We start from the raw sequence: 17826 nt of genomic DNA, 5'->3' as shown, positions 1-17826 counted from the left end.
CAACATGGTGACTGGAATGAAATTTTAACCCACACCTCCTTCTGTTCTTTATCCTCAGTGTGCTTTGGCTAACATCACTTCATTTTTTTAGTATTTTCATATCTTTTTTATTTAGCATCAAAAGAGACCAAAATTCTCTTTTAGTGTTACTGCTTGTTTTGGAGTAATAGTGTCAATTTTTTTCTATTGAATGTATTGGGGTGACACTGGTAAACAAAAATATACAGGTTTCAGGTGCACAATTCTATAACACATCATCTGCACACTGTACTGTGTGTTCACCACCCCAAGTCAAGTCTCCCTCCAGTACCATTTATCCCCCTACACCTTCCTCCACCTCCTCCTGGCAATCATCACAATGTTGTCCACGTACATAAGTGGGTTTTTTTCCTCTTTTTTGCTCAATCCCTCGACCCACATCACCCAGCCCACCCCACCGCCCAATGGCTGTCAGTTTGCTCTCTGAGTCTGTCTCTATTTTGCTTGTTATTTCATTTGTTCATTAGATTCTGCATAAGTGACATGATGTGGTACTTGTCTTTCTCTGACTGGCTTATTTCACTTAGCATAATACTCTCCAGGTCCATCAATGCTGTAGCAAATGGTAAGAGTTCCTTCTTTTTTACAGCTGAGTAGTATTCCATTGTGTAAACATACCACTGCTTTTTTATCCACTCATCTACTGATGGACACTCGGGCTGCTTCCAAATCTTGGCTATTGTAAATAACTCTGCAATAACATAGGGGTGCACATGTTCTTTTGAATTAGTAACATCACTTCATTTTCCACCTGCTGTTCAATGTTGGTTTCCTGTTCTTCTAGCCACTTGCTTTTTTCTATCATAAGGGTATCTTGGTACTTTTCTTCAAGTTCCACCTGCAGTTTGCTTATATATATATTCTTCTCTTTCCTCCAATAGCTGTCTCTTTAAACAAAATTCAAGTAAATACTGCTGTACAATACTAATATTCTTGAAGTCAAAATTATAAAATAATGGTTATATACATGTAATAGAGAGCAGCATCAGCAGGGACAAATGATCTTCCCAAATGCTACATCAGTTGGTTGAACAACTTGCTTATAAAAACCTGCAAATATCTCAAATATTGGATAAAATATTTACAATAGCTCTATTAAAAGGGAAAAAAATTAATATAATACATTCCCAGAAGTCAAAATAGTCTTTTCAAAAAAATGAAACTGGCCTGACCGGATGGTGGTGCAGTGGATAAAGCATTGAACTGGGATGCGGAGGACCCAGGTTCGAGACCCCGAGGTCACCTGTTTGAGCGCGGGCTCATTTGGTTTGAGCAAAAGCTCACCAGCTTGGACCCAAGGTCACTGGCTCGAGCAAGGGTTTACTTGGTCTGCTGAAGGCCCACGGTCAAGACACATATGAGAAAGCAATCAATGAACTAAGGTGTCACAACGAAAAACTGATGATTGATGCTTCTCATCTCTCTTTGTTCCTGTCTGTCCCTGTCTGTCCCTCTCTCTGTCTCTGTTAAAAAAAAAAGTGAAACTGACATTTATATTTATACCTCACCCATCAGGGGATTCACTAGATATCATAGCTCAGTAAAAATTTACATTTCTCAAAGTTCTATATTTTGAGATAAGCCAACAATTATTGCTCCACACTAAAAGGTATGCATCCTGTGATAAATCCAAACTGCGTTTTTTTTCTTTGTCAGACTAATTTCTTTTTTAATCAAAACTAGCTAAAGCATTATCTACAATGAACTGTCAAGTGTCAGTTTTTGAACTATTCATAAATCATTCTGTATTTATTCTAGGAACCCAGTTCATCTGACAATGGAATCCTTTGCATTATCTCTGAGAGTTAGCTTGAAGATTTTAAGACATAGTGTTCTGGAGGTACCACTAAGATGCCATGAGAAGTCCCACACCGAAGCCCACAAACCACAGCGCCAGATAAGTACACATCCTGTACCTACTGCCACGCAGCAGCTCAGCGTTTGCTCTACGTCTCCTCCGGTATACTTCTCTCTCCCTCTCTTTTTAAAATTTTCCATTGATTTGGGGTAGCAGGGGAGAGAGAGAGAGAGAGAGAGAAACATCAACTTGTTTTTCCACTTAGTTGTGATTCATTGGTTGCTTTTTGTGTGTGTCCTGACCTGGGATCAAAGCTGTGACGTTGGTTTGCTGAGACAACACTATCCACTGACCCGCCAGGCCAGGGCTCTTCCGGTATCATTTCTGACTCATGACGACCTGGTTTTCTGGGTGCTTTCTGGATTTTTTCTGTCTTAACTGCCATCTGATCCCTCAGCACCACTGGCATGTGCCAAGATAGGGACCTCTATGCTTGTTCAGTGCTGTAGGATTTTGGGAAATCTCTGGTAATTGAAGGACCCATTTCTTCACAATCAAGTCCTAGGCACTGCAGTTGTACAGACTGTAAGACAGACTCAACCACATGGTTGACAAAGTTGTCCAGATTCACTTTCATATATCACTGTTATTATCCTCAAATTTTCTTCTCCGTGAATGTTTATCCCTTAGGAGTTGTTTCCATCTATATCTGCACGTCCATTTGACCCACAGCAGAAAGCGGTTACCAATTTTCTCTGTGTTCATATGTTAGTGGGTATATCAATTAATTTGGCTACATAATAAAGTAGATGAAATTTAGTGATTTAAAACAATAAACCTCTATTACTTCTCATTCTGCGGCTCAGCCACGGTGTGGTTCTGGTCTAAGCCAATTCAGCTGATCTTTGCAAGTAACTGGGGCAGCACGGTCTAGGATGGCCTCACTCACATGTCTGGTGGTCAGTGTGATGTCTGCAAGGACTTGATCACACATGGCATCATCCAACAGGTTATCCCAGATCATTCACACGGTGGTGCTCACAGGGCTGCTGAGAGCATCGAGCTTCCAAAAGCCCCAGTGCATCATTGCTTCCAAAGCCTCTTTTTTCAAAATAATTGCTGATTCCATTGGCCAAGTAAGTCATGTGGCCAAGATCAAATTCAAGAATGAGAAACAGACTGTACCCCTTATTGAGAAGAGCCACAAACTCACATTGCAAGGGGCATGCATTCAGGGATAGAAAGAAGGTCTGGCCATTTCTGTAATTCATCACAATGAGGAAAACTTTGCTTCCATTTTTTTACAAAGAAAAGATAAACTTATTGAGTATAGGAACCTGCCATCTGAATAGAGTACAGAAATATCCAACTCAAAAAGTTTTACTATTAAAGGAAAAGAAATATTTGGACAGTTTTAAAACATTTAAACTTGGCCCTGGCCGGTTGGCTCAGTGGTAGAGCATCGGCCTGGCGTGCAGAAGTCCCGGGTTCGATTCCCAGCCAGGGCACACAGGAGAAGCGCCCATCTGCTTCTCCACCCCTCCCCCTCTCCTTCCTCTCTGTCTCTCTCTTCCCCTCCTGCAGCCAAAGCTCCACTGGAGTAAAGATGGCCCAGGCGCTGGGGATGGCTCCTTGGCCTCTGCCCCTGGCGTTAGAGTGGCTCTGGTCACAACAAAGCAACACCCCGGAGGGGTAGAGCGTCGCCCCCTGGTGGGCGTGCCGGGTGTATCCCGGTCGGGCGCATGCGAGAGTCTGTCTGACTGTCTCTCCCGTTTCTGGCTTCAGAAAAATACAGGAAAATAAATAAATAAATAAATAAATAAAACATTTAAACTTGTCAGCATGTCTTGAACAACCAAAAAAAACCCCCCTCTGACTTGTAAAGGCTGACTTAACGTGCATTATAACTAAATATATGAGCCTTAATGTATACAGAAATGGCATTATGAATGGGAATATTGAACATCTTTGCCTTATCTGTAAGTCTGAAGGGTTCTGTGTTTTTAACTTTTTTCCCTTTCCCTGAACAAGCCAGGTTAAATGTGATGACATTTCTGTGTTAATAAACACTTTAGGCCCTGGCTGGTTGGCTCAGCAGTAGAGCATCAGCCTGATATGTGGAAGTCCCAGGTTTGATTCCCGGTCAGGGCACATAGGAGAAGCAACCATCTGCTTCTCCACCCCTCCTCACCTCTGCCCCTCCTGCAGACATGACTCCATTGGTTTAAGCACAGCAGCCCCAGGCACTGAGGGTGGCTCAGGAGCCTCAGTCTCAAATAGCTCAGTTGCGAGCATGGCCTCAGATGGGCAGAGCATCGGCCCCAAACAGGGGTTGCTGGGTGGATCCCAGTCGAGGTGCATGCAGGAGTCTGTCTATTATCCCTCCTCTCACTTGGAAAAAGGGAAAAAAAACACAACAAACTGGACTTGAGCTCCTACTTAACTCCCAGCTGGACTCACCAATTGTTTCAGAAAAGAGAACAAATGAAGCAGGAAAATGCAACCTTGAACTCTTGGTGTTGATCCAGACTAAGTCCCAACCTGTAGCTCAGGCTCAGGAAAAAATGGCTGAGGCCCAACAAATGGGCTACTCCAAAAGTTCCTTATTTGCTCCAAAGTTTAGTAACATTCTTTCATTGTGTGAGTGTGAAATGTATCATAGGAAAACAGATTGGTATATCTTTACCTAACTCCGGAGGATATTAAAGTTTCTTAAAGAGTTCTGTTCTGACTGGCTTATAAAGACTGTTAAGCCTTATAAAGGGCTTATACATCTCTACATAGAAGCTAAAGAGAAAGAAACTTCCCATGCTTTAAGTACACTGGCCCTTTAAGTGTGTGGGGGGGTGCAACTACAAGAGACTTTTTCAGGGTGATGAAACTGCTCTGCATCCTAGTTAATCTGTACATGTGTTTAAAAAATGTATACCAAATTTTAAAATATAACTATACCGAATTTTAAAATAAGTCAATTTTAGCCTGACCAGTGGTGGCAGTGGATAGAGCATCGACTTACGACACTGAGGTACCAGGTTCAAAACTCCGAGGTCTTGGGCTTGAGCGCGGCCTCACCAGCTTGAGCACAGGGTCTCTGGGTGGGCACAGGATCATCAACATGACCCCATGGTCGCTGGCTTGAGCCCAGAGGCCGCTGGTTTGAAGCCCAAGGTTGCTAGCTTGAACCCAAGGTCACTAGCTTCAGCAAGGGATCACTGGCTCAGCTGGAGTCCCCCAGTCAAGGCACATATGAGAAGCAATCAATGAACAACTAAAGTGATGCTACTACAAACTGATGTGTCCCATCTCTCTCCAGTTCTGTCTGTCTATCTCTCTCTTGCGTGTGCACACGCTAAAAAAAAAAAGGAAAAAGTCAATTTTACTGTAAACAATTTTTAAATTTTAAAGAAAATAATTTAACCTGTAGTGTCTTTGGAAGGGCCCAACAGCAATTTTGACTTCCTCCCTGCCCCAGCGCAAGCACTGAAGAGCCAAAGCATCAGTATGTAGCAGCTACTAACTGCAACTGACTGATATGTAAGATCCAACTTCACAGCCAAATTGATTCTTTTAAAGGTACCAGAGAATATATTCCTGAAAAGAATGGCTTCTTTGAGAGAATTGCTCTTATGTTCTTGGCAATTTATATATATATTTTTAAAAGAGAATCACACTAGTGATCTCCCTATTTTAATCTTTAAAACATTACTAAAAGCTAAGTCCTTAATTTCTAGGTAATTTAAGATCCCTTCTAACTTTTATACTGCCAGTACTAACTACAACAGCTCCCATTAGAAGTCATTTTTCCAACACATGATATGTATACATGGCACAGTTTTTTACCATATTAACCTACTCAAAAATAACCAAAGTATTAAATGAATTCAGTTCCCTCACCTGCTCTTTACTATGCTTATAAGTCTGTGGTACAACAGCTTGCTTTAATGTAATTTATTCAAAAACTTCTGTATAGAACATTTACGCAGGCCTTTAAAAATATTTTCTAATCTTGACGCAGGTGGCTTTTCAATTATGATCTGTAGTCAGTCCAGAGTGGGAGAGTCCGCTGTGTGTGTGGATGAGGCTCTGGCGAGATGGGGAAGAAAGGAGGAGGGGCTCCTCTCTACAGATGATTTACTGCTGGACACTCGCCTGCGGCAGCCTGGAAGACTCAGGAAGGGGTAGACAGCACACTGTCGCACCCCCAATTTCCTGAGACAGGTCACACGAACACTGACCTTCCTCTCCATGGCCTCCTTACCACCACCTTCTCGGTCATGACACCCAAGTTCCAATGCCCATGCTGCTCCCAGTCTAAAATGATGCTGAGGTACTGACAGAGAAATGGGCCGGGGGACAACGCTTCTGAAGGAATACTTTGTGCAGCGCCCAGAGGGCTAGGAAGGGTCACCCGAGGAGCCGACAAGCGAATGCAAAATGGGGATCCCTGGCTTTCAGACTCGGTGATTCAGGTCCACTCTCATCTTCAGAACGCATGTTTGCCTCTTAGAAGAAATCAATCAGGAAGAATGATTTTCTCCTCTATGTAGGCCAGTTTCTACTAAGGTTTTCATAATCACCTCAACACTTAACTGTATTTTGTGAGCTATATTGGTGTGACGGAGCCTGAAGTAAAGGCATTTCTAGGTATGTCTTCCCCACTGCACAAGAGAACAAGTGTCAACAATTGTGAGGCTGGAGGCACAGAATGGCATAAACACACTGTGAACGAGTACACACCTTGTGCCGAGCCTGCTGCTCCTTCTCAGTGGCCTGCCGGAGGGTCGATTCTAGGTCATCCTTCTCTCTGCACACCTCCAAGTAACACTCCTGCACAGCGGCCATCTCCTTATTCATCTTATCCAGTTCAGACCTTGGATACACAAAACCAGCAACTAAATGATGGCAAAAGAATACAAGGGTTGCAGCCCAAGTTTCTCTAAATTATGAAATAGAGGAATGTTGTCTTACAGCTTCAAGGGCAGCTGATCTCTTTTAGTCTCACCTAAGTTGCAAGCGAGTTCCCTCATAAACCTCAAAGAGCTGCTGTTTCTCCAAAGCATGCTTTGCTAACAGGCTTTCGCGTATTTGGGCTTTCACGGCTTCATGGTGCTGCTGGAAAGTCCTCTCACACCTGCAAGCAGAAGGCGACCACAGACTCAGGCCGTGGCCGGCAGTCCTAGAAACCCCATGATGCACTGGGTTCCCTTCCTCCCGCCTCCTTCCCTCTCTTCTCTAATGCAAAGTATAATTAAGGTCAGATTGGTTTTCTCTAACCCATAATAGTAATAATTAATTTTTGATATATGATCTTATAAGAATCTTCAAATATTTTTTTCAAATGTTTCTAGAAAATAAATTAGAAACTTGGATATGACGATGTCCCAGTCCTTCAAACAAGAGATAACAGTCTAGGTTGAGACTTGTATATAAAAATGAATTGAAATAATCGAGGGTGTGGTTCCAAAATTGCAAGTCATCTATAGTCAACACAAATACCAGCAGTACCAAACTCACAGGTTAAGTTGTGTCCCAAAAGTCTGTTTCCAAGTTTATGATTTGGTATTTGGACGACATATACCCTCCTACAGTTTTCTTCCTTATAAGGAACAGTTTCCTAGACCAGCCTTTAAAACACCATTAAGCCATACCATTTCAGTGAACTACCATTTGGATGGTGCTATAGCATCCAACTCACTACAGAATATCATTTCTACAGAAAATAAGTTCCAAATTCCTTCAGAAGCCAGGAACTCATCTTCTTCAATCCAAGGTCTCAATAGGGAGGGTTCGCTCCATCATTTCTCTTCAAATCTTTTTTTAGGGGGCAGGGGTAAGGAGGATGGGGTGAGAGAGAATGGGGAGGGTGCCCAGAAGGCAGGCATTAGGCCTCCAGGCGTCCCCAAACTACGGCCCCCGCGGGCCGCATGCGGCCCCCTGAGGCCATTTATCCGGCCCCCCTCTGCACTTCCGGAAGGGGCACCTCTTTCGTTGGTGGTCAGTGAGAGGAGCACTGTATGTGGCGGCCCTCCAACGGTCTGAGGGACAGTGAACTGGCCCCCTGTGTAAAAAGTTTGGAGACCCCTGATTTACCTCTCAAAAGTTTCTTGTTTATCACGGTCAAAATCTTGTACCATTTGTATCATTTGATTACATAAGTCCTGGTTTGTATTTCTTAGTTTTTCCTCATTTTCTTTAAGTGCCTAGATATAAAAGAATAAAGTAGTATTCAGTGGAAATAAATAATTTTCAATGATTAATCTCATTTTTTAATATTTTCTATACTTTATCTCTACCTTGTAACACTTTTCTGACATATCATTTTCATAACTCTACAAGTCTCTTCATGCCTTAATAAGAAAACAAAATCATTTATTTGACAAGTAGCTTCCTGATAGGAGTAAAACTTTAAAAGTTTAGTATTTAATTTGAAATATATGGGATGAAAACACTTAACCAGAGAAGAATTGGCTAACTAATGCTTAAAATATGTTTTAGAATTAACAGTCTTCAATAACCTTCTAAATAAGCAAAGTTTTTCTTTTTGGTCAAGGGCTGGCTAAGAAAGAAAGAAAACCTCTATGTACCTGTATAGACAGAAAACTGGATTGACATTAACATACCTTCTAATAAAATTACGTCCCCGTAACCAACACTAAAGGAACATAACTGGAATCTTTAATCACTGATAATCTTGTCTACTAACTTACATTGCCTCTGTATTTTTGAAAGTCTATTATACACTTAGTATTTAATAAGAACATAGAAATTCTCACAAAATATTTAAAAACTTAATTACCTGATTTTGTTGTTGTAAAACTTGAATTTCATTTTTAAGTTGCAGAATATCATCTTTGACAATCATTTCAGAAGTGGAAGAGTCGGGCCATAATTGATTAGCTGGTTTTTCTGAGGTATCTGTTTTAGTCTAAATGTTTTCAAAAAGTCAAAAGTTTTTCAGGTTTTTAAAAGTTTAACTACTTGTTTTTGAAATAATGTCATACTTTCAAAGAAATTGCAAAAACACAATAATTTCCATATACCTTTTACCATGGTCCCCAAATTTAACCACAGTATAATGATCAAAATCAGGAAATTAACTAGGATCCAATACTATTAACTAATCTACAGCCCTTATACAAAATCTTCTAATTTTCTTCTAACGCCCTTTCCTGGTTAGGAGCCAATCTATGATTCCACATTGCATTTAGTCACATCTCATTAGTCTCTTCCAACCTAGGGCAGTTCTTCAGTCTCTGTCCTTTAAACTCTTGATATTTTTGAGTACAGCCAATTATTTTGTAGGATGTCCCTCAATTTGGGTTTTTCTGATGTTACACATTATAAAATGCAGGTTATGCATTACTGGCATAAATGCCACAGAAATGATGTGCATGCTTTTCTGGGGAAACATGATACCAATGTGTCTCATCACTCGTGATGCTTAGTTGATGAAGACAGTGTCTGCAAGCACCTCCAATGTGAAGTTATTATTTTCCCAATTACAATTAATAGTATCTTATAAGGAGGGACTTTAAGATTATGCAAATATTCTACTTTTCATCATGCTTTCACCCACTCACTTTAGTATTAATTATATAGTCGGTATTGGCTCATAGATACTTTGTTCAATAGGAACAATTTTTGTGACTTAAGATAGATTTTGGCAAATTGTTTCCAGAAATCTTGTACAAATGTATACTTTCATGAGTTAGTCCATCTTTTTTATCTGCAATGGCAGTGACTGTCTTTAAGTGATGACTGTTACTGATGGGGAAAGGGTACTATCACACAGTTGCTCTCACTTGCATTTCTTCCACTGCCATCAGAGCGGCACCTCACACACCTTCATTGTTCATTGGTTTCACATCTTTCCAATTCTGTCTGTTTATATGCCTCTGCACATTTTCCTTTTCCTGTCTGAATATCTTCCTTGTCTATTTTTATGAGTTCTTTATTCATTGAGGGGGTCACGAAGATTTTTTTTAAATACCTACTCTACTGGAGTTGTTGGTTTACGCATTTACTGAACTCTCAGCTCTCTTATACAATGTTTTAAAAATATCCCATACTAAGGTTCACTCTACTTATTGATTGGGGAGGGGGAGGTACGTGTATCTCATTCCCAAGTGGGGTGACAAAACACCAAGGCTTTGGCTCAGTCTTCCCATTTAGAGTCTTCACTTCAGAGGGAAACTGCTCTGGGTTCTTGACTTTCCTTTTTTCACTTGCCATCATTTCCCAGAAACCATTACTCCTACCCCAGTTGGAAGAAAGAACAGTTAAGAATACTTATTCCGTTAGCTCCTCTCCAAATTTGGAAGTACTAATGAGACTTTAAAAGATTTTACTGACTCATTAGAATAGCTTTAATATTTTTAACTTAGCCTCTACTTTTTAAAGTTTTGATATTCATTTGTGCTTCCTTCCCCACTAATAAGTTTTTATTAGTAGGAATAAAAGTAACATCATACAGATACACTGGAAAACAATGTTCATAGCTAGCTATTACACATGGTTTTGACATATTATCACACTGCAGGCATACAGGGACTAGGCACCTCTACTTCTCAGCACAGCATCCTTACAAACATCTTTAAAAAGAGAAGGACCACATAAATGTCACAATGAAGTTTCTTTGTAAAGGTGGAATACTGAAGATATTATCTTTAAGAAAACAAGAACTTTAATATTACACCAACTCTCATACTATCTTCCTAATTTCTAGCTTGAAAAGATTCATCACAAACAATCCTGGAAATGCCAGAAAACAGCACCGCTTTGAACAGTCACAGGATTTGAAAGCAAAATACTGATTCTCTGTAATAATATTAGCCTAGTCTGTGGTGGCGCAGTGGAAAAAGCATCACCTGGAATGTTGAGGTCGCCAGTTTGAAACCCGGGGCTTGCCTGATTAAGGCACTTGCGAGAAGTAACGAATGAACAACTAAAGTGAAGCAACTATGAGTTGATATTATCACTCCCCCTCCCTCTCTCTTCTCTCTGTAAAATCAATCAATAAAATATATATAATAATATTAATTTGTTCTACATGAGAGATATAAACAAACATAAAATATACTGCAAGTGTAAAGCAATAAATATATCAATACCATTATAATGTTCATAAAAGAAACATGCCAAATTAGACTACATACATAAATATTTTTGCTGGCATTCTTAATACTTAGAAAGGATTTTAGGGGAGGATTTTGATGGGCAAGTTCTCTTTCAAAAAATGTCTGGGTAAGTTTAAATTGACGTGTTCCTTAACATCCTATAGCAAGTAGGAATGTCCAACATCATTTCACTAACCTCAGGATTTAATAATGCCAGCTATAATCATTCTTTCCAGAAATCTTTGAGACGTCTAAGTGTTTTTGGCTTCATTAAAAATTTCCAAAACACTGAGCTTATACAATATGTACAATATGGATTTCAATATATGTGCCCTACTCGCTCTAGTCACACCAGCTTATATGCTACATTCTTTTATTTATTACTACTCAGGATGAAATGTCCCTTCCCAACTGGCTCTCCTAGATGTATCCTTCAGGACAGAGATCAGTTGTTACCTCCTCAAAGACTTCTTTAAGGTTGACTCACTGTTCACCACCAGCACCCTCAAACCCGGTTAGTTATTCCTTCTCGCAGCACTATGTAACTCAGGGGTCTCAAACTTGCGGCCCGCGGGAACAATTTTGTGCGGCCCGCAGACTAATCCACGAAGTTCAAAATATTTTGGATAAAATTAAGTAAGCCTAGGGGCCTACTTGTATTTTTCATTTCTCTAGCATCCTAGCTAGATATTAGCTTAGTTAACAGCAGTTGTGATGCGAACTACAGTTTCTGGTCGTTTTGTGACACTGAGTAAACTGCATGTACAATTGTGCTTGTTGTACTGATTTTTTTTGTTTTCAACTGCAGTGAGAAAAGTGTTGCGTAACAGTTGCCTTTTGTAGACCTAGTGCGGCCCGCCGAACGGCTGTGATCTTGCTCTGCGGCCCACATGCTGAGTTGAGTTTGAGACCCCTGATGTAACTGGTATCCCCCTATTACACAAAGTTACAGGTGTCCATGCCATTACAGACCTGCACTGTTAAATATGGTAGCCATTAACCCACATATAGTTACAGATACTTGAGATGTGGCTTGTCCAAATTGAATTGTGCTCTTAAGTAGAAAATACATTCACATTTCAAGGACTTAGCACAAAGACAAAAAAATATATATGCAAATCATCTTATTAATAACACTGGGGAACAAAATTTTTGTTGCATCTTGTTCTTACCTAATTTGAGTGTGCTGATCTCAAATCTGACATTAGTTTTTCTCTGTAAGCTACAGTTTTTTGCAATTCAAGATTTTAGGTTTTCATCTTATTGTAAAATTTTCAACATTTAGTTTAAAGTAATGAAGTAGAATGTCTTCTTGTGCATCATCTTTGTGAAAACATAATAATTTATATAATGCAGTACATACACTAATACACTAAAAGGTATGACTGCATCAGAATTTGTCTACAATTTCAAAATAGAACATATTAAAACACTTATTTTAATCATAAAATTTGCACAAAACTTATTTAAATTCTATTCAGGCAAAAATTTGCGTTTGTAGCTCTTGTGTTTGTATACTTGTCGAGGACAATCTCGTTTGATGCTCCAGCAGTAGTCTGCTCATCACTAACAGCTCCAAGATTTTCGGGAAACTTATCAAGGTGACTGACTGTTCAGGAAGTGAATCTTAATGCTCATGTAAAGCCAACATCATCCTTTGAACCAGAAGTTCATAGTTTTCTGCTTTTTTGTTGCCAAGGAAGTTCTTTGTGTAATTGCCACAAAAGACTGCCATGCTGCTTTCTCCTCCTTACTCATCTTCCTGGCAAATTCTTCGTCACGTATGAGGTTCGAATTTGAGGTCCATCGAATACACCTGCTTTTATCTTCTTGAAAGACATGGCAGGAAAAGCAGAAATATGTTGAAAGCATTCACTTTCTCTATTCAAAACCTGAACAAATTGCTTCATTAAACCAACTTTGGTGTGAAATGGGGGGAAAATGATCCTGTCTCAATTAACTACAGGTTCATTCACAATATTTTGCATCCCTACTTCCAGAGCTTCACATTTCGGCCATTCCTTCTGTGTCCAGTGTTTCTCCCGGGCTTGGCTGTCCCACAATCACAAAAAGCAGGGATACTTTGTGAAACCTCTCTGTTGTCCTAGCAGGAAATTTACCATTTTAAGGTCCACACAAATGATCCAGTTATGCTCCTCATACTTCAGAAAGTCAAGGACAATTTTTATGTCATAATCTTCTCACAGATGAGTTGAAAAACCAATTGGAACTGCTGCATAAACATTACCGTTGTGTAGGAGAACACATTTCAGACTCTGTTTAGAGCTGTCAAGAAATAGCCACCATTCTGTTGGACTGTAAGTGGTAACACCTAGCTGGCTGAGAAGACTACTGATATCATGACAGTAAACAAAGTGTTTATCTTCGGGAAAAAAATCCACAAAGATTTGTTCACACTTCCTGAAATGGGATACTTTAGCTGACCGGTGAAGTACATTCTTTTCTTGAAGCCTGGAGGCTAATAACTCAGTTCCTTTCTTTGATAGGCCCAAATCTCTTACTAAGTCATTCAATTCAGGTTGGCTAAACTGCTGAGGGGTTAATGACTGCTTGGCATCAGAAGAAGACCCTTCAGATTCTACAATCATTTCCTCATGCATCTTATCAAAATACACTTGATCACCATGTTCACTTTCTTTGTCCTTAGAAGAAATAAAACCATTGAAAACTGGAACCGGGAGTGTCTCAGAGTGTGGGATAGGTTGTATTGCTGAAGGAATATTAGGATATGCGATCATATGCCATTTTTTCTTGCCGATGTCCTTTGGATGGATCAGACAGAAATAACAGTCACTGCTGTGGTCCTTAGGTTCACGCCAAACCATGGGAATACCAAAAGGCATTCCTTTGCATTTTTCTTTTGTCCAGTCACCAAGCATTTCCTCACAATTATGTCACACAATATGAGGAGCCCAATTCTTGTCTTGATCACGAAGGGGAACTTGAAAATAGGCAATATATGCACATGTCACAAATGATGAAATATTGTGCCTTTGACGTTGAAGTGTGTAACAGCCACATATATAACAGAAGGTGTCAGGACTATTCTTACATTTATGCCTATTCGAAGAAGCCAAGATTCAATCTTAAAACAAAATAAGAGGGTGGTTTTTATCAGATAATAAATTTTTACATTTCAAAACAACTACAATTATGTAAAAGTGATGTTTGTAAAACATTAATTACCTTGTGGTTATGTTCAATCCAAGAGTCATTGCCCTTTAACTCCAATTTAAAAACCAATGCATGCCATTAACTGTAACAAAAAGAAACTAAAATTGCATAAAAACTAAAGCATGCACCAAAAAACGGATTTCAGATTTGGAATCAGTGCTGTAGATATATATAGAAAAAGTTCTAAAACCTCATGCAACAGAAAATGAAAAAAAAAATTGTTCCCCAGTGATACTGATTACTTATGGAGAATATTTTGTATATATTGGGTTAAATGAAATATATTATTAAATGTAATTTTATTCACTGCTTTTCCTCTAATGGAAACTCTAGATTTTGAGTTACTTATGTGGCTCCACTGTGTTTCTACTGGACAGTGATGTTCTAGATTCTAAGTTCCTTTAAAGAATGGCCGTTGTTTCTTTTATCACTGAATCCCGTAAGGCCTGAACAGAGTAGTTTTAAAGAAACAAGGTTAGCCCTGGCCAGTTGGCTCAGTGGTAGAGTATTAGCCCAGCCTGTGGATGTCACAGGTTTGATTCCTGGTCCGAACACATAGGAAAAGCGACCATCTGCTTGTCCACCTCTCCCACTCCCATTTTCTCTCTTTCTCTCTCTCTCCCCATCCTGCAGCCAAGGTTTGATTGGTTCGAGTGCATCTGCCTGGGCGCTGAGGATAGCTCTGTGGAGCCTCAGCCTTAGGTGCTAAAAATAGCTTGGTTGAGAGCCTGGCTCCAGAAGGGCAGAGTATCAGCCCCTCTGGCGTCAAAGCACATACAAGAAGTAATTACAATGAGTCAATGCTTCCCACCACACTCACCCCTCACACTCTAAAAATCAATAAATCTTTTAAAAAATTATTTTTTAAGTTTAAACAGAATGATTTTCCCTTCCTCCATATGCTTCCTAATCTTGCTTTCTAGCTTTAAAGACTAAGTAGAAAAAACTCTGATAGAAAAGATGTTGGAAATAAGTGACAAAGGCAAAGTTTGAAGGTATCTATGGGCTAATCAGATGACTGTGAATTTAAGTGTACAGTATAATTTTTAAAAAACACCTGTTGGTTAAATTACTATATCCTCTCCAGTTCCCCATCTAGGAAGTGGATCAAAATATGTATTAATTCAACAAATACTCAATAAATACTGAGAAAATATGCAGAGAATTACCAACACATACTCCCAAGAATTTCCTACATAGTAAGTTGAAGCAGAACAGACATAAGCAGCAGGGGTTGAAATCACACTTTAAGAAAAACAAAATGCTGCCTGACCAGGCGGTGGCGCAGTGGACAGAGCATCAAACTGGGATGCAGAGGACCCAGGTTCGAGACCCTGAGGTCGCCAGTTTGGGTTCATCTGGTTTGAGCAAGGCTCACCAGCTTGAGCCCAAGGTCACTGGTTCCAGCACGGGGTTACTCCCTCTGCTGAAGGCCGCGGTCAAGGCACATATGAGAGGGCAGTCGATGAACAACTAAGGTGTCGCAACAAAAAACTAAAGATTGATGCGTCTCATCTCTCTCCGTTCCTGTCTGTCTGTCTCTATCTGTCCCTCTCTCTGACTCTCTCTCTCTGTCTCTGTAAAAAAAAAAAAAAGAAAAAAGAAAAACAAAATGCAGACTGCTGGGAAATCACTGTGGCAGAAGAGAGACCGGATGGAAGGAGTGCTCGGAGGAGCTCGCTCCCTTTGATTTATTGATCAACTAGAGCACAGAGGCAAAAGGAAAGGCCAAAACAAAAAACAGCATGAGGCACGGCCACCATCACTGCCATACATGTAAAAGTGTGTCTGTATGACAGATGCCATCAATAATGTCAATATAAAACAAAGCAAGCACCGAGATACCTGAGCCAGGTTTAGACTCAACCAGGTTCCTACTCTCCTCAATGAGGACACTCTCACCAAAATGCTTAAACTAATCAACTCTGATCTAACACAAACTCTCATTCCCATCCTTTCCAATAAGTAAATCAGAAAAAACTAAGAACTATATGATTCCATACATAGGTGGGGCATAACAATGAGACTCAGGGACATGGACAAGAGTGTGGTGGTTCCCGGGGTGGGGAGGGGAAGGGAGAAGGTGGGGGGAGAGGAGGGGCACAAGGAAAACCAGATTGAAGGTGATGGAAGACTATATGACTTTGGGTGATGGGAATGCAACATAATCAAATGTCAAAATAACCTGGATATGTTTTCTTTGAACCTATGTACCCTGATTGATTAATGTACCCCATTAAAATTAATAATAAAAAAAACACATGAAAACAGTTAAAACTGCTTGATTTAAAGATGGTAGATGTTCTTGGGAGAACGGGGTTTTTCTCGTTTAGTTGTAAACATTGAAATCAATGTTGTACTCATCAAATAGAGTTACTCAGGAGAGAAAACCAGATTAGGCAGGCCTTTAACCATAAGAACACACTATTATTTTTGGAAAACAAACTAGACACAATTAAAATTCCACACTAATAAAACACCACAGAACATCCTGCATACTTTGTTTTAGTAGTGCTATTTTTAATGAACACAATTCCTAGTTTAAAGGATCAGGAAATAAAACAGTACTAACTTGGAAGTAAAAAATTATTTCAATCCAGGAGGAAAAGCAATACCTACCTACATTAACTTTCCTTCTTCCCTTTCCTTTCAGTTGCTAACTCTGTTTGAACTGGTTTTTCTTGGGAGTACGGATGAGTTTGAGAACGAGAAGGGTGGAAAAGGCAGCTGTTGAAGGGCTGCATCCCTCAAGATCCCGGTGACAAGCACGATCTTGGGGAAATAAACTTCACCTATTTATTATTCAAATGTTTTCATTTCAGTTTGCCTAAAGACTGACTCTGTGACCTCAGAAGGGGCACACATGGCTCCAGCTTTCTTTTCCTCATCTATAAAGTAAAGAGAGTAACCAAAGTGCATAAAAGTGGACCGATGACCCTGACAGAACCTGATTCTGTGCCTCTCCCCACTGTAACACCACCACTGTACAATTAATTTCCTTATATAGAATGACTTTCATTATAGAAATATGGGCCAGAGAAACCTCACAAACAGCAGGATACATGGGGACTTTGGCCACATGTCAGCGCACTGCTGGGACGAGCCAATCTGGAGGAAATACACACACTGTTACATAGGAACGGATGCTTCCTTGGGCTTGAGAGAAAGAAACTTTATCTAATTGGCATCTCATTTACTAGGTACCAAGAGTAACCAGAAAATATGTTCCTTTAAATGACATCTCCTTCTCTTAATTTTACTTCTAAAAAAGTCAAATGAGCCCCTGAGAGACAAAGGTTTCATGTACATAGGAGAACTGTCAGCATTTTCTTTATTAAGCCTTTTAAAAATGGTATTTTAGCTCTACAAACTCTACAAACCTCAACTTCAACGCTTTTCACATCCTTTTCCACACGCTGGAGATCTTCAATTTTCTTGTGGCAGCCCTTGAGATCACTCTGTAACTGAGACACCAGGTGACGCTTCACTGAGTTGCTTCCTAACAAGCGCTGTACTTCTGCCTTCAGCTGCAGGATCAGCTCGTCTTTGGAAAGCTCTGTGTCGAGGTCTCCTTGCTGAACAACGCTAATGGAGAAATGATCACATCTACAATTAAATCAAGTAACAAATCAAGCAGGGTTATTCCTTAGGAGCTACTAACTGCAATGGTGACCATGT

The 17826-nt window shown here is 40.0% G+C and overlaps 1 protein-coding gene across 1 annotated transcript in view; it reads right to left on the bottom strand.

Annotated features, from left to right (window-relative positions):
* CEP152 (centrosomal protein 152) overlaps positions 1-17826 on the bottom strand; it is a 112275-nt gene that overhangs the window by 33040 nt on the left and 61409 nt on the right. The window contains exons 13-17 of the mRNA XM_066344297.1: positions 17529-17733; positions 8634-8762; positions 7928-8037; positions 6840-6968; positions 6575-6707 (exon numbers count right to left, since the gene is read on the bottom strand). Coding sequence (XP_066200394.1) covers positions 6575-6707; positions 6840-6968; positions 7928-8037; positions 8634-8762; positions 17529-17733 — 706 coding nt within the window. The remainder of the gene's footprint in view (positions 1-6574; positions 6708-6839; positions 6969-7927; positions 8038-8633; positions 8763-17528; positions 17734-17826) is intronic.

The sequence above is a fragment of the Saccopteryx leptura genome, chromosome 6, assembly GCF_036850995.1.
Source record: "Saccopteryx leptura isolate mSacLep1 chromosome 6, mSacLep1_pri_phased_curated, whole genome shotgun sequence".
Taxonomy (NCBI): Eukaryota; Metazoa; Chordata; class Mammalia; order Chiroptera; family Emballonuridae; genus Saccopteryx; species Saccopteryx leptura.
This window is presented reverse-complemented; position numbering and strand designations above follow the sequence as displayed.